This window comes from Asparagus officinalis, chromosome 8 (genome assembly GCF_001876935.1).
Source record: "Asparagus officinalis chromosome 8, Aspof.V1, whole genome shotgun sequence".
Lineage (NCBI taxonomy): Eukaryota > Viridiplantae > Streptophyta > Magnoliopsida > Asparagales > Asparagaceae > Asparagus > Asparagus officinalis.
The window spans coordinates 38,109,071-38,133,927 of record NC_033801.1 but is presented as its reverse complement, the minus strand read 5'-3'; the positions used below and the strand labels follow the sequence as shown (position 1 = coordinate 38,133,927).

Below are 24,857 nucleotides of genomic sequence, written 5' to 3'. Positions count from 1 at the left end.
AAACACTAGACAAACAATATTAGTAGTAAATTGTTTGTTAAACATCATCAAAACAAGAAGGCCAACAATGAGCTCCAGCTCAAATCAATCATGTTTCTGCCTCAGGATGTCATAATTGTCTGTCTCCTACCCACGTTTTAGAGGAATGCCCTCTCCTAGGAAATAACAATGCATTAGAACAGATGAATGATGCATTCCAGCACCCTAGAAATGATTCATTTTCTCCAACCTACAATCCAGCGTGGAGAAATCATCCCAATTTTGCATGGAATCTAGGAAATTCTCCCGGAACTCAAAACTTTATTCTCACTTCGACCCAACATTTTCCTAGGGGAAACACAGTTCCGTTCAATTCTCATTCACAATTTCAACAACCCAATCTGCCGTATCAAAATCAGTCTCCTCTTCATCAAGCTTTAATTCAGACTCCTCACAATCTAGATCAGGATAAACGTCTCAATGTCTTGGAAAGGGGTTTGGAAACCATAATTAAGGCCTCCACTCAAACCACGAATATGTTGACTCAAACATCCAGCACTCTGAATTCCTTTATGCAATCAACCGGATAAATGCTCAATTCCAACACTCAAGCTATAACTAGATTAGAATCCCAACTTGGTCAACTAGCTAGTTTAGTGAGTGAAAGAGAGAAAGGAAAATTTCCGAGTCAACCCGTGGTCAACCCTAAGGACACAGGATGCAGTTCATTCTATGAAGCTCAAGTGAATGCAATCCATTCACTTCGGTCAGGTAGACAGGTCGATAATCAAGTGATAACTCCTCCAAGTCAAACTTTTGATCCAGTACAAATTCCTTCTCTTTCTCCTTCTGATGAATCTATTCAACAATCACCCTCCTCAGATAATCAAGAACCTGAACCGAAACCTGAGCCTGCTTTTGATAGGTTTAGACCAGTTGTGCCTTTTCCAGATAGACTCAGGCTTAGGAAACACTCCCCTCAAGAGGAGAAGATCCTAGAAACATTCAAACAGGTTAAGGTCAATATTCCTCTCTTAGATGTAATTGAACAAATTCTATCTTATGCTAAATTTTTAAAAGAATTATGCACTAAGAAGAGGAGAATAAATGTCCCAAAGAAAGTCTTTTTAGCCGCCAATATCAGTGAAATGCTGTCAAATCCCATACCTTTGAAACGTAAAGATCCAGGTTCCCCCATCATTTCATGTATCATTGGTAATACTCACATTGATAAGGCGCTTTTAGACTTAGGGGCCAGTGTCAATTTGCTTCCATATTCAGTCTATCAGCAATTGGGTCTAGGTGTACTGAACCCAACCAAATGCACCTTACAGTTGGCTGATAGATCTGTTAAGGTCCCTATGGGTGAGTTAGAGGATGTTTTGATTAAGGTTGGAGATTTTATTTTTCCAGTAGATTTTGTAGTCTTGGAAACACAGCCTGTTTCCAATCCCAAAGGACAGACACCTGTCATCTTAGGACGACCTTTCTTAGCCACTTCTAATGCTCTCATCAACTGTAGAACTGGTCAAATGAAGCTGTCCTTTGGGAATTTGACTGTTGATCTCAACATTTTTAATCCAGGAGACCAGCTAAATAATCAGCCTCTAGAAATAAACTACATTCAGGAAAGATCAGAAGAAGAAAAAGAAGAAGAATCTGATTTGAGTTTTGAGGAAATTTTTGATGAAGAGTTAGAGTTTTTAGAAGAAGCAGATTAGGTCCTTAAGAATAATAAAACTGTGTTAAACATTTGCTGCTTTGAATTAAATTTTGAAGAATTCTTTCTTGATGAACTTAGATTCTTGGAGAATAATCAACAACCAAATTTTCAGAACTTCACAGAAGAATTGGTTGTTAGAAAACAAAACTTCACAGTACAAGAGTCTAAGCTCATTAAGAAATGTAAAATGCATGACACCAATATTACCTACATTACTTTGTTACAAGAATTACTGAACACTCTGAAATGCTTGGAAATTCACATTATTGATTATCAATCTGAATTTATTTAAAATTCGGGGAAGAATTTTCAACAATAAGGTAGGATTCAATGTAGAATATGAGCTCTTCGTGTTGAACACTTCATTCTACATTACTTGTTTTGTTTATTTCAGAATAATAAAAAGAATTTATTCTTCTCTCATTCGAGAGTTTCTTATTCAGTTGAAAAAAAGAAAAAAAAAGAAAAAAAAGAAGAATAAATTTTTGATTCCATCCTCCTCAGACCAAAGGTAATTGCAGAGTTTTATCAGCCGACCAAATGTAAGTATTTCACTTCTTATCTGCTTTACTTTGTGCATCATAGAGTTTGCATTGAGGACAATGCAAAATTTAGGTGTGGGGGTAGGAATTAGTTAAATTTTCTCTTTGTTTCACATTTTTTGTTGCATTTTTGTCATTTTTCCTTTTCTAAAAAAATTATAAAAATATCGTCACTTGCCAAATTGATGGAGTTATGTAATAATTAATTTATTTGATAAATTTGAAATTTTCTAATCCCTAGTTAGTTATTTACTTAAGTTCGCCTTTTATGATAACTCTAAATAAATTTCTTAAAAAATGATTTTCAAAGTAGTATACTTTACTTAAGCCTTAACTTGGACTTTTATTTAAAATAATAAATTAATTTGCATTCTTAGCTTAGAGTTAAAAATAATTTTTCAAAGTGTCTTGATTTACATATTTTTCAAAATATATATACATATACAAAAAAAAAATTACAAAAGAAGAGTACGAAAAATAGGCACAAAAAAAAGAACTCTTGAATTCTTGGTGATTCTATATTATAAAGCCTAAGCTGACCGAGTAATTAAGCCCAAGGAGTATTTTCATACTTAATGACCTAAGCCCAATTGTGTTGGGATCCATTGGCCCAAAACTCGTTAAAAGGTCACTTAGAAAGCCTGTTAAAGTAGAAAAAAATCACCAAGGATGAAAGAGTTAAAAAAAATTAAAAAAATAATCATAATAAATGTTTTATAGTTATATATATGGTCTTGGAAAATATTTTAGATCAAGCAACTTAAAAATTATTTAAAACAAAGAGTTAGCATGTTCTTTTCAAAACTTTTAAATTAAATTTCTAAGTTTGGCTTGGTTTTGTATTGCTACAATGAGAAGATTTTCTTGAAAATATACCTTAGAGTTATATATAAAAATGTTTTCTTGAGTGATAAACTAGCTTCAATTAGATTGTTTAAAGTTATCAAGTGAATTTAGTTATTTACTGACTTCTTTAATTTGGCAAATTGACCGAATTTTGTGGGTATATTCACTGCAAACCCTCACGAGACTACAACTCGTCCACTAGGGTAACCTAGGGGTTTAAATGCTTGTTGTATGTGCTAAATACAACCACGATTCCTGCAAAAGTGAGTTATGTTTTCTTTCAGTTTTCTTTCTTTGCTAGAGGACTAGCAAAAGTTTAGGTGTGGAGGTATTTGATAATCATATTTTATTATAATTTTATACACTCATTATCTATTTTATATGAATAAATATGCTACTAATAATTGTTCTTATCTTTAATTACAGGTTAATGAAGAATAAATCTTAAACTCCAATCTCTCAACAAAAAGCCCTTGATTTAATGAAGAAATGAAGCCCATGCAGCCAAAGGAATTCTTTCAAATATTTAATGAAGAAATAAATCAAAGCCCATTGGAAAAATCAAGATAAAATGCCAAAGCCCAAATGTCAAAGCCCAAAAGTCCAAGCTAAAGCCAAAGACCCAAACCCAAAAGCCAAATACAAGAGGATCTGCGGACAGCACACAGGAGAAGGGCAGGCATCGATGCCTGCATCGATGGCGGCATCGATGCCTGCATCGATGCCTGTATCAATACAGGCATCGATACCCTGGGCAGTTAGTTACGAATCTAAGGCTGATTTTTGATGTTTTTGGATAAGATTTAAATCCAATGGCTCTCATTCACTGATGTTTACTATAAATAGGGGTAGAGAGTGAGGGGTTAGAGGTGTGAAAATTTTTGTAACTCCTTTTGGAGAGGAGTGCTACTCTTAATTGAGAAGGCCTTCCAAATTTGTAACTTTTATTACAATTAATAATAATAATTTTTTCACCACTTTAAATATTTCTTCTCTTTTTTGGATGATGAAGATATAGATGAAGAATTGTTTAGAGGTTTGCATTTCTTTTCTTTTTCTTTTTTATTTCTTTTTTATTGCTTATTAGTTTAGATTTATTTCTATGCTTATAGTTAGATTTTATTTTCTTGTTAAATAGCCAAGAGGCTAGAACCCTCTTGCCTTAGATTTATTTCATGCTTATAGAGTAGATTTATTTTCTTGCATTTAATTCTTGTAATTTATTCTGTAGTTTAGATTTTGCAATTTATTTTGTAGTTAGATTTTAATTTCTTGCACTATTCACCTTGAGGCTAGAACCCTCTTGGGTTTAGTTTTTCTTTTTGTTTATTTTTATTTTGTTTGATTCGCCTTTAGGCTAGAACCCTCTAGGGAATCACCATTTTCTAAGAAGTTGGTTCAATTTTAGATTACCAATATCTATAATTGAATCCATCATCTTTAATTTCTTGCATTTTTTTATTCTTGAATTTTATTTTTGATTTGTTTCTCAATTTTATTCATTCTTCTTTCTTGCCTTATTGATCACATTTATTCTCAAACACATTGATCTACACACTATCACTCTCATTATCTCTCCACAATCACATTCACTCATCACTCCTATTTGTCACGCATACAACATAAGAACCGATTTTATATTTTTTCCTACAAAAACACCTTCCTCGTGGGATCGATATCTTTATACTATAACTTGACACGGTTGTGCACTTGCAACCTTTTTGGTACATGTTTATGCCGCATCATGTGGCCACCAGCTATTTCCAGACTTAGAAGAAGTTATCTCCTAAGTAGGCACGATGGTAGGATTTCTTGGCAGAGTTTGACTATGTGCTCAAGTACAAACCGGGAAAAATCAACTTAGTGGAAGATGCGTTAAGCCGGAAGACGGAACTTGCTGCTATGATAAGTCATCCTCAGAGCACCTTACTTGGTCGTATTAAGGAAGGTTTGTCTCATGATCCTACAACCAAGAACATGGTGGACTATGTAAAAGAAGGCAAGACTCAAAGGTTCTGGCTAGAAGGAGACCTGCTTTATACCAAAGGGAGACGGGTGTACATACCATTGTTCGGGAATCTAAGGCGGGAGATCCTTAAAGAATATCATGACTCTCAATGGGTGGGACATCCAGGTGTGCATAGAACTCTAGCTCTTGTAGAAGAGATGTATTATTGGCCTCGCATAAAGGATGATGTTGAGGCCTACGTGAAGACTTGTCTTGTGTGCCAACAAGACAAGACAGAGCAGAGAACGCCGACCAGACTATTAGAACCATTACCTATTCCAGAGCGACCTTAGAAAATCATTTCCATGGACTTCATCATGAGTCTACTCATGTCAGATGGATGCAGCATTCTTATGGTGGTGGTTGACCGGTTCTCTAAATATGACATTTTCATTCCAGCCCCAGCTAAGTATCCATCTGAGGTAGCGACACCACTATTTCTGAAGTACGTGGTGAAGTATTGGGGGCTACCAAAGTCCATCGTAAGTGATCGGGATGGCCGCTTCACAGGAAGGTTCTGGATGGAACTCTTCAAACTCATGGGGTCAGATCTAAACTTTTCCACTAGCTTCCACCCTAAGACAGATGGCCAGACAGAGCGGGTAAATGACTTGTTGGAGGTATACTTGAGACACAATGTGAGTGCCAACCGGTAGGATTGGGCGAAGCTACTGGACATAGTCCAATTATCCTACAATTTGTAAAGGAGTGAGTCTACTAGGAGGAGCCCATTTGAGATTGTCACAGGTAAGCAACCACTCACTCCAAACGCTATTGCTACAGGTTATAAGGGAAATAGCCTAGTTGCTTACCGATTTGCCAAGGGGTGGTAAGATCAGAACGAATTGGCACGCTCGTGCTTGAACAAGGCGGCAAAGAAGATGAAGAAATGGGCCGACAAGAAGCAAAGACATATGGAGTATCAAGTTGGAGACTTGGTCCTTGTCAGGCTTTCTACATTAGATCGACATAAAGGGCTACACAAGAGCTTGATACGCAAGTATGAGGTCTCATTTCTGATCGAGAAAAAAGTGGGGAACGTAGCTTACATGGTAAAGCTTCCCCCAACTGTGAAGTATCATCCGGTCTTCCATGTGAGTATGTTGAAGCCATATCATCAAGATACAGAAGATCTAGATATAGGAAAGTCTAGTTGAGCACCAACAAGGATTCACATGGAGTTCGACTAGGAGGCCGAAGAAATTCTCGCGAATAGGATGGTTCATGAAGCCAACAACCACCCGAGGTTAGAGTACTTTGTGAAGTGGAAAAGCTTACCCGACAGTGAGAACAGTTGGGAACCGACGCCATCCTTGTGGCAGTTTGAAGACTTGATCGAGAAGTTTCGTCAGGAGAAGACTAAGCGATGAGGGCATCGCTCGGATAGGCGAGGAAGAATGTCATGAACCGTCCTATTTTAGCTCAATTGGGTGTACTTGGACTCACTTATTCATGGTTAGGTCCATAAAAATCCTAGGGTTTTCTAGAGTTTTCTTACATAATAAAGATATAATAAATATCTTGTATCTAGAAGTTTCTAGGAAAGTCCCATGTAAATATCTAGGGTGATTTTTTAGGAGAAGTGTCTAGAGACTCAATCCTAACCATTGATTGTAAGAACAATCTAGAAGGCTAAGCATAGCCATCCATTGTAAGCTAGCATTGCCTATAAATAGGGGGCTAAGATAATCCATTTGGATCAAGCAAGAGTTGCTAAGTAATAAAGCAATAAGAGCTTCCACTTTCATTCATGAGTGCTCTCTTACCTTCTCTTGAGTGAGTGTTTGAGGTATTAGGCTGACATAACCATTCTAGTGAGGTAAAGAGTGAATAAGTGCCGCACGAGTTCGAGTTAGGTTTGTGGTGAAAGAATCAGCCCGTGACACTAGGTGCTAGGCGCTGGCTCAAACGCCTAGTTCGGCTAGCGTCTTTGCGTAACATTGCAAGCTACCATATTTATTCAAAATCATCAGAACAAATCATAAAACATCACAAAATGAGAATTGATATGCAAAATTATCTTCCTCAAATGTGCAAGATTATGGAAACATTTACTAAAAGGGGAACTTGCAATCAAGTAGGGAGAGGTAAATGAGGGGAATTTCATAAGATTTGGGGGAAATTTTGTATCCCATTTCTACCAAGAGAAAAGAGAGCCAAGCGAGGGAAATATGAATTTTTAGATAAAATGACACCCATCAGCATTTTAGTTGTTACCATATGGAATAAAAGTTCTAACCCTATTCCAATTAACAAATGATTCGGATCCTCTCCACTAATAAAAAATATAGTGGAAAGATCACTACTAAATCATTACCATATGTTATGTAGTATATGGTTATGATTTTTTTATCCGAGTGCAAATTAGGAATGAGTACAATACATTGGGGATACAGTGGGTGTTAGAATTATAATATATCATAATCATCATCTGTATAATTAATAGTTGGGATTAAAAATAGTATTCACTCAACTACTCTCAACTACTTTTTTGTAGTGGAGAGGATTCAAATTCATTAACAAAATAGATGTTAAATTAGACAGAGGGATCACACTGCAAGAAATCTGATGTTTTGAGGGCCCTAATTGCAGTTTCAATGATTTTGAGGGACTTAAGTCAAATATTCAAGATTCTAGGAACTAACATTCAAAAAGCCCTTTAAAATTTAAAGTTCACACGTGCAAAGAGCACGTACCTCTTTGAATTCTCCCGATCAAAACCCACTACCCGAACCGCCCCCCGGACCGGACCCAATTCCAGCTCCTAACCTGTAATAAGCAAGGAGTCAGAAGGCCCTCAACCACCCGGTCAAAAATTCTGAGCCCCTCTCTCCTTCAAAACCCTGATCCGCGACGCGGCGGCGCGGTCGAGCCCCATGGCCACGGCGAGTCGCCGTCAAATCTCCGGCGGCGATAATGTAAGTCCTCTCTTGAGTTAACCCATCCATTTTACTCAATTGTGGTGAACTGTCTCCATCTCGTCGAACCCAGCAGGAGGTAAGCCCGATCCGTTTCTTTTCGAGAAACGGACTCCGATTCTGCTCAGCTGGACCTCCGCATTTTAGATTTTGTAGTTAGCGCCCTTGAATTTGTTCCTTTTTGCACATGTTTGCTCTAATTTATAAATGCAAGTCGAATAGCTGAACGTTTGAACTCTTACATGAAGCTTGATAGCTTGATATGTTATTATCTGGATAGATAGATGGAATTTTGCTTGTTTAATCTTTCAATTTAATAGAAGCTGCAAGTAGCCCTTTCTTATGTATGCAGTCCCTTTTCTGCACAGGGATAACAACAACAAAGCCTCCAGAATTTTGGGGTTGGATACATGAACCCTACTCTTCCCCTCACGTTCTTCGTTTGTAGTTTCTTCTGTTTAGGCCTGCCTCTAGCTTTCTTTTTCCATGAATTACTATAGGCTAGCTTCTTTTTCACATATTTATCTAATCTAGTCAGGTTTTCGGTGATGAGAATGCTTTTATAAATGTTGCTCGAACAACTTAAGGTTTTAGATTTTATGTGAAAGCTTGATATGATGGAAATTAGCTTGGTAACGCCATAAGTTTGATAAGAGTTGATCGAGAGCTTAATATTTTATTTTTAGTTTTGTAATCTTTTGAAAAAAAAATGCTGAAGGTTATGTCTCTTTCGCAAGTGGTGCAAGAGGATGGAGAGCTCTTCGTCAATTGCTTGAATGCTTTAATATGGTAAGGCTGCCTATTAAATCTAAATGTGCACAAATAATGCCCATTATCTGAATGCGGGTAGTTGAACAAGCTACTTGCTATCTTGTTTACCTTGATGGGTTTTTGAGGAGGGAAGAAACTCCTGTTAATGTTGATTGAGCTCATTTACTTGAAGCTTTTATGGAAATTTGTTATGTTACTATTGACTATAGGTTTAGAATGGTCTGATGTTCATAAGGAAGAAACGTGAAGGTAGAACAATTTTACGTAAGGAAAGCATATCGAAGGTCGCCTAAGCCTAAGTAATGATGTCCTAAGCAGTGAACCTGTGCATGGTCTGGATTAGGAGATGCCCAGACTCAGACTGGTGCGATTATCTCCAACATGTGACTCTTGTGGCATAGATAGATTTCATTCATATATTTGGGAGAATTTAGATGAAGAATATCCAATGAAAATGATTCACGGATTACTGTAGATTTAATCTGTAAAAAGAGAAAAGCGACTCACTTTGTTGTCAGATTGTATAGCTGGGATCCTTAGGTTTGATGATTCACGTGGGAAACTAGCAGGTCGTGCATTGCTTGCAAAGCTGAAACATCATAGGGAGGACAATGTACTTGTGTGCTCATGTTGCTCCTGCCTTTCTATTTATTTTCATTTGTATCTCATGTGGCAATTAGACATAGATGTTGATTACTGGATCGAAGATCTAAATGTATTTTTTTTATATTTATCTTACCCACAAAAGAAAAAGAAAAAGAAAAAAAAAGAAAAATCATAATTTGACATGTGAACTATAAAAACTATAGCTTCTATCAGTAACTCCTTATATACTAATTTTGTTTACATATGCTTTCTAATAAAATAGGCCCTTAGGAATTAAAATTATTACGAATAATAGTTGTTACTCATATCATATTGATTTTATTATTTTTATGTGCAACTCCTTAATGGTTTAAATCTTATAGAATAATTTAACCAAAAAAGGATAATGATACTTTAAAACTCTATTAGTGAGCTTGCATAAGACATTATTCTACTAGAATCTGCGGATGTTACCTAGGTAAGAATGAAACTTGTTATGAATTGTTTTCTTTGAAATTTAAGGAGTGAAATTGACAATTTACCAAGATAATAAGCTGCAAAATCCTTAACTACATAAGTAGGGCTAAGAAAGAAACCGTGTTTTCTTTTTTTCCATATTACGACTTGAATATGTAGATTATATTTGCTTGTCTGTTCCCAGAATCTGAAGACTTTTACTTGGATATTGATATATTTTTACAAGTCCAACACTATATTATTCATTCTTTATAAAATATAATACATGTCCTACTTGGTTTGGTAGTGTGAAAGAAAGCTTTAATGATGCCTTCACTTTATTTCTTAGCCACAAACATTGTTATCGAGGCGCAAGACGCAATGCGGGGCTGAAAGGCCCCTTAAGCGCACAATGCGCAAGGCGCACAACGATGTGCGTGCCTCACTGAATTGAGACGCACAACTCAAATTAATATTTTTTAACATAAGACAAATAAGCATATAAGCAACATGTTTATAAATTATCACATAAAAAGACCAAGAAATATAATTTCATCTTAATTAACATGCATAACATAGAGAAATTCATAAGTTTTATCAAATCACAATGTAAGATAATCTCCAACATAAGCAAAAGTCTATGAAACAAAACAAGCAAGTACAAATAAGAAATATGTATTTTTATTTAAAATATGATATATGTACTTTTAAGTAACAATTAAGTGATTAAAAAAACATGACTGTTTATAATTTTCTAGTTAGCATTCTTAAATACTATTTGCTAGTTAGCATAAAAAGATGAAGAATAAAGGTAACAATTACATATTTACATGTTCATAATTTTCTAGTTAGCATGCTAGTTAGAGAAGGAAGTTACAATTAGCAAACAAGTATACTAAATTACTAATTATTGTTTTTTTATATGTTAAACATGAAAAGGTGAAGAATAGATTAACAACTAGTAAGAAAGAGTCTATTACGTGATGTAAATATGTAATATGTAAATTATTTTAAAAAAACAGAAGAAATAGTCTATTACATGACACAAGTGTCAAGCTTACACGAGATGCGCGCGAGGCGCATACTACTATCAAATGATATTCAAGATGCGAGTACTATCATCATACATTTAAACCAATCTCTTAAATTGAAATTTGTGCCTTGAACATGGTATGCTAGTATCAATGATGTTCAAGACGCGATTGGTATCACCAAATTAAAACCAGCCTGTTAAACTGAGATATGAGATATATGCCTATGAACCTGATCAAGTAAAGGAAAGGCGAAATGATTTTGATGTATTTCACACATATAGTAAGTGGACAAAAACAATGTGTATCAATTTTCATATAATTGAGTAATTTTCCTTTGTGATGGTTAAAACATGTTTAAATCATTAAAATTTTATTTCTAGCTATTTTTATACCAATTGAACGTTACAAATTTTCATTGAAGGGCTTATATTTTAAATCTGGGATGGTAGTATCTCAATCTTGGATGCTAACCTATGTTAATGGGGGTGCTTCTATCATGAAGCCATACTCGTACCCAATACGTAGCCGACACACATCTGTACCGAAACTTCATGGACACTTCTTAGATATACACATACATTTATTCAGACATGTATTCCATTATATGATATGCATTTTTATTAAAACACTTGTCATGCACTTCCTGGGTGTATATTCTAACTTCATATCCATTTCTTGAAACTCATTAGACTAGGTCATGTTCGTTTTAGCCCATAACCAAGTTAAAAACTATAATTTTAAAGGGCTATTTAGGTGTCTTGTTAAAAAACGAGTAGTTTCCAGCATATACTAATTAACATAAGTAAAAGAAACTTAAAAATTGTGATAGGAATATTAGTGCTAATAATACATGGATTAGAAGAATAATAATGATCTCATGTAAATTATTAATTTCAATATATATGTAGCCCTCGTACATTACATTTTACAAGTTTGTCGTGTCGCAGACCCGCATCGATACCCATACCCATTTCCATACAACTCAGATGCTAACCTATTGTAGCTTATCTCAACTCTTTTTGATGCACAAACACATGCATGCATGCACACAAGCGGACATGCAAATACTATACACTCACAAACATACAGAGGCCACCGGGTATGAAGTGTCCGCTCATTTTGTAAAGCGAGCTAATATGCGATGTGGAAAAGTCGAACATATATGAGAATAAATACAATAGATGTTGGGATGATGTCCTTTTGTGAAATGTTCCAATTGATTACACAAATTGACATTCAACATTGTCTATTTTAATTATTAACCTACTTTACATGTTAATAAATTTGGATATTTGGGTGCCTTCTCAAATGGTCAAATCATAGATCAAGACAATATAATGTAGATAATTATTCAAACATCTTAAAGACAATTAATTTTGCACTTCATACATTGATTAGAAAGCTCTATATTGAGTGGATGCTTGTGTGTACTAATCTTGAGATATACAGAACAAGATTGATTGTGCATATCATTGATTTGTATAAGCAATTAAGCCATCTTATGATAATATTCTCATTTACCATTTCGTTGTATCCTTCCTTGTACATGCATACTCGTAATACATATATATGGTCATGTTTGGATAGGACTAATTGTGCATGCTCGTAATAAAATAGTGGGGTGTTTGGTTCAATTTTTTTAGGGAGGATTTGGTTGGACTAATTAGTCCTTTTAACTAAATTAGTCAGAAATTCTTGACTAAACAAAGGAGGAGGAAGGATGTTATTATAGTACTCAAACTATTTCCCAACTGGGATAAGACCAGAAAGGACCCGATTGCCCTTAAAAAATACCTATGACTTCCTTCTCAAATTGTTAGTTAAATTTAACTTAACCTCCAAATTTAAGAACTTCTTTTGCCCTAAAATAAAAAATATGAAAATTACAAACAATCTTTAAAAACATAAAAAGTTACAAAGAGCTCCTTGAAAAAATCAAAATTACAAAGAATCCCCTGAAACTGAAAAATGCAAATAACCCCTGGAAAATCTAAACACTGCAAATGACCCCTTAAATTTCAAAAATTGGAAATAGCCCCCTGAACAATCTAAAAATTACAATAGCACCCTAAAAGATCCTAATATTATAAGAAGTCCCCTGAAAGCAATCCAAAACTTACAAACAACCCCCTAAAACTTCAAACATTATAAACAAGCCCTTTGGAAAATCTTAACAATTGCAAACAATCCTGCAAAAAAACTGAAATTTGGTTGTTTGCAGTTTTCATATTTTAAGGGTTTGTTTTGCAATTTCGTAGATTTTCAGGGTATGTTATAAATTTTAGATTTTTATGGGTCTGTAATTTTTGGATTTTTTTCAGAGGTTGGTTGTAATTTTGGAATTTAAGGGGATGTTTGCAACTTTCATATTTTCCATGGTGTTGTTTGCATTTCTTAGCTAGGTGTATGTAGTTTTTTGTTTCTTAAGGGGGTTCTTTGTAGTTTTTAATTTTTTGAAGTGTTGTCTGTAATTTTCAGAAATTTTTAGGGCAGAAGGTTATAGGTTCAAACTTGGGATAATAGCAAATATCTTAATTTAGGGGGTTAGTCGACAAATTGGATGATTTGGGTGGTATACATGACATATATGTAGAAGAGTATCGTGGGTATTTGCTATTATGTCCAAATCCTATACCACCTTATAATAAAAAGACCCCAACCGAAAGCCTATATGTAAGACACACACAAAGATGTGTACCTTTTAGAAACGTATCTATTATGTAAGTAGATTATTGTCTAGCAAACACACAAATATTGGTGTTTGTGTTTATAATTTGGTTACCCAAATAAACACATGGACACAGAATGCCATCTATAATAAACAACTATTTGCAAGAGAATAATTGGTTATACCTCGTTAAATATAGGTTACCATCGCTAAATATAATTTTTTGTGTGCTGACATGCACTTAACATGTACACACTAGATGTCTAACCAACAATAATTTTACAAGAGATATTGGTTATGCATGTCACATACAGATTATTGGAGCGAAAGAAGGAAGCTGTGCTTCTCCATATGTTTTAAAAATTATTGATTCCTTGAAGGACCAAGTCGTCGTTGATCGTTGTTCCTATGTTAAGGTAACTTCTGCAAACTTAGCTGCTTGATATTAATAGTTATTCCACTTTTACTTGGTGCAGAACCTCACTGTTGGTGTAGTTCTGTGCTAACTAACATGCAAGTCTATACATTTAATAAATGTATTATATTTCAGAGAAAAGTGGAAGAGAACAAGCAGAAACTGAGTGCTATCACAGATCATGCCCATCATTTGTCAACAATTAGGAGGAATGTTACAATGGGTAGTACTGTATCAGGTGCAGATTTGTTGACTAGAAGGCAAGAGGATGCACTAGGTATGCTGACTGGTGTTGATTTGTCTTGTGGAGAAAAGGATGACAATTCTTGCCAAGAAGAAAGTTCAAATGCTTCATCTCCTGTTTTGTTTGGGAACAATATTATTGGAAAGAATGCCACTCGTCCAATCAAACTGTCTGAAGTTTCTAAACTACCTCCATACACTACGTGGATATTTTTGGACAGGTAACAATAAACATAACCATACAACATTGTGTATCCATTAAATAGATGGAATACATATATATGTGTGCATTACAAAATCTTCATATAAGTATCAGGAAAAATTTATTTTAATTGAGTAATATGCTTGGATCTTGTTCACCTCCGCATATGCTTTTATTTAACTGTTGTCTGCCTATTTAGCTGTCGTTGAGAATTGCCATTCTTGTGTAGAGCTTAGGCATGCCTATCTTCCAAAGTGCATGTTGGTTAGATCTATGATTTTGCGCATAACAATTGCTCAATCCTACTTTTTGGCCATGATTTAAGAACACTTAAAAATCCTTAGTTTTAATATTTGTTCAGCCTCTAATTTATAGATCTTTAACTAAAGAAACTCGCTACTTAAACCATACTTTCATCAGTTCATGTTCTTATAATGCACAAGCAGGACTTTCATTTATTTTATTATTTGTGGTACAGATAGAAAAGCATCTCACGTGTGAATTATTATCAAGAAATTTTATTTTCTTTTGATCATGGTATTTTCTAAAAAGATGGCTTCCCTGCTTACTGTATGATATGTATATATCTATACCTGTATGTATATATGTATGCATGCATGCATGATGCATTCATGCATGTCTGCACGCATTCATGCATGTCTGCACGCATTCATGCATGTCTGCACGCATTCATGCATGTCTGCACGCATATGTATGTAAATTGACTGAGGGATATTTTGTTCGTTGTGAGACCAAATTGCGAGACCCCATAGGATCCGAGAGACGTATAAGAAATTTTAAAGCTTTGAGTGACTAATGTGGAATTATTGAAGATTTAAGGGATTGATGCTTAACTAACCCTTTAAATAAAGTGATTGGCTGCTTGCCACATCAACAATACACTAATCAAGGAGCTAGTGTGACACTCCAAAACCCTTTTTCCCTAGAAGTGTTTGTAAAAAAACAAAAAACAAAATGGCATGATCTGTAACTCATTTTTCCTAATGAGGTGGCATTTCATACTCAATATATCTCACCTTCCTCTTGAGAGAGAGGGAGGAAGTGTACATATGGAGTGTTATTAAAAGGTTCATGTCTATGTATGAAAATGCACATTAATCGTCCGTCTTGATGATCCAAACTTTTCATTGTGATCTATACATCACAAAACCTAGGTTGATAAAAAAATGAGTGGTTTAGAATTTTGTATCCTATAATTCTAGCAACTTAAGGTCACTAACTTTTAAAATTTTCATAGACTGCTGTTCGATTATGAGATGTATAAACTAGAAATTTTCAATCCAACAGCTTCTTTAAAACTGGTTTGAGTTTTGAAATGTTAGATTATAATCTGTTATTTGGAACATCATGGATCGTCTAAAATGAATTTTCATAGATATTTCCTACAACCTATGTATAAAATATGTAATCCCCTTCCCCACACAAACATGCATCAACATACGCTTATGCGCACACATGCACATACACGTGCATCAACAGACGCATGCACACACTGCCATGCTTGCACTCCCACGCACACCGTGACACGGAGATATTTGTAAACAACTCTTAAAAATACAAGCACAATCATAAAGAACAAGAATAAACAAGTGTTAAGACTCTTAAGTCTTGTAAATCCATTAATTGGTCATCTCTGATCCCTGTGCATACTTCAAAGCCTTTGGATTTCCGTGAATATTAAGACTATTCAACAAGAAAAGACACCTTTAAGGTATAGCATATAAATAAGTTCATGCAACCTCTTGCTTCTTTTGTACATGCCATTTTTTCCCACCATTAATTATTTATTCAACAGTTCAAATGGTGGCCCTCGAAAAGTTTGACTATAATCCTTTTTTTGTGTGGCAGAAATCAAAGGATGGCAGAAGATCAGTCTGTTGTTGGTCGAAGAAGAATCTATTATGACCAAAGTTGTGGCGAAGCTTTAATTTGTAGTGATAGTGAGGAAGATATAGTTGATGATGAAGAAGAAAAGAAAGAATTTGGAAAAGTTGAAGATTATATTCTTCGGTTAGTGAACATTAATATTCATAGAAGCGTAAACTTTATATTTATCGTTCTTTATTCTCTTTTCTTTTTGTTCATTTATCCTCAATAGCAGTAGTTACAGAATTGTTTGATACTAATGAATCAAATACTACTTGTCAAAGATGAATATCTTGTTACCTTCTTGAATCCTAGAGTGTATCTCTTCCAATTTGCTCATTGTTTAAGATAATTGTTGATTCATTACACTTAGTACGGCAGTTTGCATGAGGTTCCTTGTGCATTACAATGAAACACAGATAAAGCAGAAAAAAAGACCTTGGGTATGTATCGTGAACGTAATAAGCATTTACAGTTTACACAACCACTTTGGTATGAAAATGTATCATCTCTACGTATGACATTAATTGGGTATTAGAGATGATTGAATATACGCGTAGACAGTACCTGACCGATACTTATATGCTAAAATTAAAGGTGTTAGCACATTATGAGGTATAGGCTTGTCTTGGTTCAAATGAGCACTCAACCTGTTTTTATTCATTATTTTGGGCCTTGGATAGATGAAGAATGGTAATGAGTCGAAGATCATGTTGTTTGAAATATTAAATACTCTTCATTGTGAGCAACAGTATGTTGTTTCTTAGCTTGATCAATATGTTTACCTGATGGTAATGAATCTATCGACTATGCATGGTTGCAGAAAACTACCAGAAGTAATATAAACCGCATCTAAAATTTCAAATCTTCAAGTACTTTTTAAAATGCGTTTTTGATATTCTTTACTCTGATGTACTATAGATCAAGAATTTTTAGACCTCTAGTTTTCTTTTATGCATTGGGAATCACGGAGCTCTCTCAAGAGAAAGAAAAGATTATTCCTAATACAGTATACTGCCTTGTTAAGTGCTGCTTTAGATTGCTTACACCTCCCTCCATTTGGCTCCAAAATCAGGCCTTGAAGTTATTTTACATGGCAGGCCCACATAAGATCTAGTGAGGTCTACTAAAGTACTTTCAAGCCCCTTCCAAATCCTTTTTGAGTAAAAAACAGCAGAATAGGCAAAAGATAGGTTTCTTTGAGCTCTTTCGGATTGCTGCAGTACAGGTGAATATTACATTATTACTGTATGGAAAATCATACAGGTGATAAAATCATAACTTCCTCATCTGGCTAACATAATAAGAATAAATACATTTCATGACCAATAATCTACAATTGGTAATAATGTATAAAAAATGTGATTGTTAGAAAATAGTACAGTTCAGAACAGGGATAAACAGAGTATAGATTGGCAATTTCAAACTATACGAGCAACCACTGTTTCTTTATGTTAACGGACTCTTGTTTTGTTCTCAAGGAGAGTTATGGGAAAATTGTTGTAAAGGTGAAATAATCTGGCGTGACTGTGAGTAGCCAAGATGAAAGATATATGTGGATTGCTGATTATACCTCATAACATGCTACATGTACTATACCTCCAAATTTGTTTCTCATCATGTATTATATTGGTGGTTCACTTACCTTTAAAGAAAAATGGAAGGAACCTGCAGGCTGGTTGGCGTCGTCTTTTAATAACATAATTCATTAAAAACAAATCAGAAAGATTGTGATAAATTGATAACATTAAGAACCATGAGGCAAAAAGATATGAAAGTTTGGAAGTAGTACAATGTACATGTGCTTTTAACATCGACTAGATATTTAATCATCTAACAAATGTAATGTAGCAGTAATCAATATTCAAAAAATAGAAAGGTACATCATACGGTGTGAGATATAGCTAGGTAATCTCAAGGTAAGAAGGCTCTTGCAAGTAGACACAGGAAGTTAAAAACCATCTAACAAATACTAGTATGCTATGCCCATACCATAATTAACGATTTGCAGGGTTCTTGGAATTCCTTAACTTTATGTTGTGAAATAAAAAAGTGTCCAAGGTTCAGAAATCTCACTTCAAATTACCAAATGACCGGTTAATAACACCTCATCTGACATTCTAAAGTTTTCACTTTTCAGATCTTAATTGTGTTTGTCATAATGATCATAATTATCATCATCACCTTCTTTACAAAATACTTATCCTCGCCTACTCATCTGTCATTCTAATAGTTTTCATATCTGATTAGTATATGTTCCATTGAATAGTTATCTATTCAGTATCATTTCTAGATGTACTTTAATTTTTGTTGTGATGTTGTCATTCTATAATCTCCGGTGAAGTTTTGATTTCATTAAGTGTGTACTCCTATCACTTTGTTACTCACAGTAGTAAATTTTTTTTACGCTAAGTCTTGCTTGTGCCTGAGCATAAGCATCCAAAGACGGAGATGTTATTCACCTGACTCTTGTTCCATGTTGAAGTCTATCAAAATATCGCTTTTTTGCTTTCTAAGGCCTGTTTACACTCGGACCTGAAAGGGTCAGAATTGTCGTGGTGTGTCCTCAGTTCAAGTATTTTTATTGGAGAAAAATGAAAAAGAAAAATATAATTAAATTAGACATGTTTTGTTTGTGGAAGTGGGATTCATATGCTTCACCTTTGAGAACGTAGCTGCTCAAATAGTTATTTATCAAAGTTTGAAATATGAGAATAAATTGGAGGATCGGGTGGCAAATGTTTTCAGTTGGGTGCTATATTGTAAATGCTTATGGGTGCTATATTGCTATAGAATAGTTATTGTGCCCTTCTATTTTCTACACCTGGATTGTATTTCTGTTGGCAGCTTATTTGTCCCCAGTAACAGGCTCTTGTAATTCCGTTGGCAGCCATAGTAATTGGTGGCTAGAAAGCAGGGCACTTTGAAAATTTGATGAATACATAATGTTAATGGTAAACGGAAAGAATTAACAAAATGAAAATTTCATCTACAATATATGTTTTCATAATTTTTAATTATAAATAACTGTTGTTAATTTCTAGGTAAAGTTTTTCATTTACAATGTGTATTTCCTTTTCCAGAATGACTATACAAGAGGCTGGTTTGTCTGATGATGTGTTGGATACATTGGCTCAGTGCCTTGGGAAGAGTCCTTGTGAAATTAAGGTATGTTATTAATGTCTTTTCTCCAGTATGCTTGTTGTTCCATTGTCCAGCTACACTTTTTAAACAAATGTCAGATTTTTAAAGTTTGTTTTTGATGTGAATCAGTCTAGTATGAACTTGGGTTTTACCTGTTTCCCATTCAGTTTTTGCTGGCATTTACAGAGGTATGAAACACCATCGAACATCTTATACAGGCAAGATATGAACATTTTCTTATGAGGGAGAAACCTGAAAATTGCAAAGAAAAGCAAGAAGGTGAATTGGATGTGAAAGTTTATGATGGATTTCTGGATAAAGATCTGGACGCATCATTGGATTCTTTTGACAACCTTTTTTGTCGACGATGTCTGGTAAAGTACCAGTACAAGTCTTACTTATGCAGTTAGAACATTCTGAAGAATTTGTTAATATATGTGTTATTCTGTGTGCTGACTGTTTTTTCTTTTCTTACTCTTGTTGTCTCCAGGTTTTCGATTGCAGATTACATGGGTGTTCTCAGGATTTAGTTTTCCCTGTATGTTGGTGAACTATAGAAACTACTTGCTTATTTTTTTGCTACCTATTTATTCCCCTTCTATTTCAGGTGGAAAAACAACATCCTTTGAGCAGCTCAGATGAAGGGGCACCTTGTGGTATTCATTGCTACAGGCTGGTATGAACTCAGTCCATTTTTGAAAGCATAAGTACTTGAGCATCATCCTATGCTGAAATAGTTTACTTGGTAAAGCTTCAGGTTTTTAGCATAATTCTTCTTGACTTGTGATTTTCTCAGATTGCTAAATCAGAAAGCATGGCTACAGTGAATTCTCAGACATCTCATGTTTTTGAAGAACTAACTCCTTCCTCCAGTAGTGCTGGTGTCCGTCATTCTCCCAGAAAGAAATCCAATGGCGGTTCTGTTGGCAGGAGGAGATGTAATCAAAGTGAAAGTGCATCTTCCAATGCTAGAGTTGTATCAGAAAGCAGCGAGTCAGAAGTACATCCAAACCATGATGGTGCTTCTGCTAATATTTCTTCATCACCCTCAAAAAGTAAGCTTGGAGTGAAAAGTGGGATTCGAAAGAAAAGCAACAAAAGAGTAGCTGAACGTGTTCTTATTTGCATGCGTAAAAGACAAAAGAAAACTGCACAGTCAGAGTCAGATTCCATTGCAAGTGGATCCCTTGGGCCCAAAGATTTGAAACTTAGATCGAATACACACAATGATAGCAATGATACTAGTTCATCTTCGAGGAACAAAATCCTTAAAAAAGCAACATTTAGGAAGTCAGGAAGAAAGAGTCCTCTGCAGAAGAATTTCAGTTCACCACCAGTTGATGTTCATAATGGATCTGAAGATGAGATGTCCAAGGAAACTTCAACTGCAGATGACGATGACTGTTCAAGGAAAGAGTTTGTTGATGAGAACATCTACAAACCTGAAAATGGTTGTAAATCCTGGAAAATTATCGAGAAGAGCCTGTTTGCAAAAGGTTTAGAGATTTTTGGAAGGAATAGGTCAGTTCGTATTTATTTGGTACCTGTGGTAGCTGGTTCCATGTTCAGTTTTGGTTTTTATTTAACACTAAATACATTTTTTTGTTCTAATCTCTGTTTGATTCACCTTTGCTTCCTTCTCTTTTAATGTGGATGAGAAGGGAAATAAATGAGTAAAATATTATTGACTTGCCTGTCTGCCATAATCTACACATTTTAGATGCCTTCATCTAAAATTTAACGCTGTTACAGTTCTTGAAGTTAATTTCATTAAGTTACTTCAATTGTCATACATATGCAATGCATTACTAATACCTGATTAGATAAATTTAAATAACCAGTAGATAGCTCTTGTATTAACCACTTTTATTGCTAACGATTCATGTTATAGATAATGCCGGCACACACTTGCACATACATCTAGCTATATGCATGGTAGTATTAGTTACAATCCTCAACCCTCACTGTAATGTTGGTTATGGTGTTTTGGTTTAATGGAAGGGAACTTTAAATGGTGTCAGAGCAACCCAGGTTAAAATTCCTCCAGCCACACATTTAAAGTGGAGTACTGCAGTGTGCGAATGGGGTTTGGCCCGTGAAAGGGTCATACAATCATCTGGGACATGTTAGAGCATAATTGGTATCCCTCAATCTTGAGAATAACTTCAGAGTTTTGTTGCAGTGGAAATGAACTTTTAACACATAAAGCACACTTTGATGCATTCCTCTTGTATTTCCTAATTGTACTAGATTTGCTGCATAATAGTTTTCATATTGTGTCTACTATATCATTGTACTCATTCATTATTTGTCCTCAATGTTGCTTATGCTTATGATTTCACCATTAGGAAGCAAATTGGCATTCTTTCTGTAGGAATCTTTCTAGGATGTTAATAATGGGAAATATTGACAACTCATGCATTTTGACATGTTATCCGAAAACTTTCTAGTAAATGTGAAGTCAAAAAACAATAGACTTCAATTCAGAAATTTATATTAAAACTTCAAAATACACGTCCCAACCCAATCTTAAAAAATACAAATAAGTAGATTCTGGCATCAAAGACTCTTAAGCTATGAATTCAAAGTAATTAAATGTACTTACTTGGATCAAAGAATATTGGCGGAGGGAGTTCCACAAAATTTCAATAGACGTCTCCTCAGATAATCTCTTTAAACTCCTTGTAACCTGATCTTAAAAAACACGAATAAGTAGAATTCTGGCATCTAAGACCTTAAGCTATGAATCTAAAGTGATTAAATGTACTTAGTTAGATCAAAGAGTATCGGCGGAGGGAGTTCCACAAAATTGCAATGGACATCTCGTAACCGGATCTTAAAAAACACGAATAAGTAGAATTCTGGCATCTAAGACTTTAAGCTATGAATTCAAAGTGATTAAATGTACGTAGTTGGATCAAAGAGTATCGGCGGAGGGAGTTCCACAAAATTACAATGGACATCTCCTCAGATAATCTCTTTAAACTCTTTGTTCTTGTTATTTTTTAATCTTCTGCATGTTTCTTCGTGATGCAACTTGAGGAAGAATTCACTGTGATAATTGATCAGCGAGAAAGCCCCTTAAATTTCGCCACCATCTCATTCTTGGATATAGGTGGAGGCTAGCAATGGAATGATCCAACTACAGCTCCTGATTTTATAATTTTACTCAAAACGTGAACCCTTTCTTAACAATGGTAGAAATGCTTGGAAGGGAATAATAACTAAACAATGAAATTACATGACACAGTAAAGATCTGATATAGTTGAATTAGGATAGAACATCTTAAATTTACTAACAGTTTTTCTTATTAATTTACCATATTCCATTGTTCTTATTTCCGAGTGTCTCGATTTTTCCTGCTTTCTTTGACTTTAAAATTTTACCCTTACAAGTGAAATCCATGATTTCCCACAATGGTGAAGGCTACAAGTTTGATTTTAGGGTTACATTCTTGAATGAAGGGAGTAAATATGAGCCAGGAGATGTAACTTAAACAGACCAGGATATGGATTTCTTTTCGTAAATTTTTGATTATTGGATCTTCATAAGTAGGTTTCAGAGCAAGGTAGGAAAAAGTTAGGGCTTTAATATGCTGCAAAGCTTTATTATATTTATCTTCTTTTTCGTCAATAGGATGAAGCCTTGCGTCTTGGTCTGCTTCTTCACACTTCAGCTTTATTTTTCTAGAAACTTGTCGTAAATTGCTCCCATGAATCTTGTTAACATGGTGAACTGTAAAACATAAACTGGAAGTATTGTTTTATTGATGTAGAATTTTGTTCGCATTTATTATTTTCTGTGGTATTTCAGTATTTAAATTCAGTGCCTTTTGCAATGAGGATTCCTAATTTTATTTGAAAAATATTAATATCTTTTCACGAGGTTCTGATTATTTTTAGAGCAGGGTTGGAAGTCTTTTCTTTGTTTTGTTTCGTTGCTGATCATCTAAGCCTTTGGCAATTCGAATCTACTATTATTCAGTGTCAACCCTCTAAATTAGTGCCAAATGCTTGCTGTGAAAATTATGGTGAGAAGAAGGGAATTTTGTAAGTGTGAGAGAGATGCAAAAATTTATGCCATACTTCAAAGGAGTATTTCTCAGAAATTCTCCTTGGCTAGAAGGTCTAGAACTTTGGGAAAATATGATGAACTTTCAATAAAGAATTATGTCCAGTGCTAAGCCAAATTTCCAAGCATAACAGGTCTAATTTGCATTTCGATTTCCTGTCGAACTTAGGAAAGATTTTCTCTGTTAATTAGTTACTGTTAGGGCAGCTTGGGATCTTCACTCAAGAAGTTACCAGCGTGGGTCCACCATGACGATCTAGGGTTTGATTTTGGCCGAGTTCCGATACTTGCTTATGGAGTCACCTTAGCACACTTATTTCACTCAGTTTTGTAGAAGGCTTGCTCTGTATTCATAAGGTAAATGTCTTTTGATACAAGACTTGTCAAAGGTCATTGTTTTCAAGATTATGACTTAGTTTAGTACTATAACAAATTTTATCCACATGCAAGTTAAAAATTTAACTTAAACATTGCAAGTAAGCCCTCAAGTAATATTCAATTTGCAAATAACACCTCCTGATCATAGCGATGAAAGGTGACAGCTATGCCTACGCTGCAAGATTGTTACTACTTCAGGTTAACCAACGTAACCCCTTTTAGCTACCTTCAACAGCTCTGTAAATGTGAAGCAAATGAGCAACATGGATACTGGCATACTGCTATCAAGAATGAATGGTGAATGTTGGATGTTTATCTTTTGAGCACATCACTTCTTGAATACTTCTCGAGCACTTTTAGTACACTTATTGTGCTTGTACTGAATTGTCTGATTTACTTCTTAGTTTTAGTAATTTTTTAGACTCTTTGGAGCTATTTGATATGCATTGCATGAATTGGAACGTGATGTTTCATCGTTTCTAATGTTAAGTATTGTACATTTAAGATCAAATTAACTCTTTTTATTAAACAAGATGGTTTTAGGATGTTTTCCTTTAGATAAAGGTAGATATGAAAAGTTCCCCTATGGTAAGGTGAAGATGACAAATTAAGAAATAAGATTCAACAAGATATATCACTTGTTTCTCTCAAAACAGAGAAGAAAATTAATGTTTATTATTCCCAATTATGCTTTAAACTAGTGGGTAAAGTACAAACTTTTAATTTAATATAGAACTTTTCCGGAAATTATTTGTACATGTGCACACATAGACCATACTCGTGTAGAGGTACAATTTCGCAAGGCTTTGAGGCCATTACATTATTAGGCTTTATACAAAGGCTATCATATAGTAGTGAATATAACATCATGATCATTCATCAATTTATTTGAAAAATTTATTTGGTACAGCGCACAATCTCTGTTAAGTAGCTGAACTTGATTTGATCTTTGCTTGGCATGCATCCCACTAGATGTATTGTTCTCT

The 24,857-nt window shown here is 34.7% G+C and overlaps 1 protein-coding gene across 1 annotated transcript in view; it reads left to right on the top strand.

Moving 5' to 3' along the window:
- Positions 7,950-24,857, top strand: part of LOC109819615 (histone-lysine N-methyltransferase EZ1) — a 38,987-nt gene continuing 22,079 nt past the window's right edge. Inside the window, exons 1-9 of the mRNA XM_020385392.1 lie at positions 7,950-8,016; positions 13,845-13,946; positions 14,081-14,409; positions 16,260-16,421; positions 19,361-19,445; positions 19,640-19,795; positions 19,912-19,959; positions 20,029-20,097; positions 20,218-20,942. Of these exons, the coding sequence (XP_020240981.1) occupies positions 7,975-8,016; positions 13,845-13,946; positions 14,081-14,409; positions 16,260-16,421; positions 19,361-19,445; positions 19,640-19,795; positions 19,912-19,959; positions 20,029-20,097; positions 20,218-20,942 (1,718 nt within the window). The 5' untranslated portion in view covers positions 7,950-7,974. The remainder of the gene's footprint in view (positions 8,017-13,844; positions 13,947-14,080; positions 14,410-16,259; positions 16,422-19,360; positions 19,446-19,639; positions 19,796-19,911; positions 19,960-20,028; positions 20,098-20,217; positions 20,943-24,857) is intronic.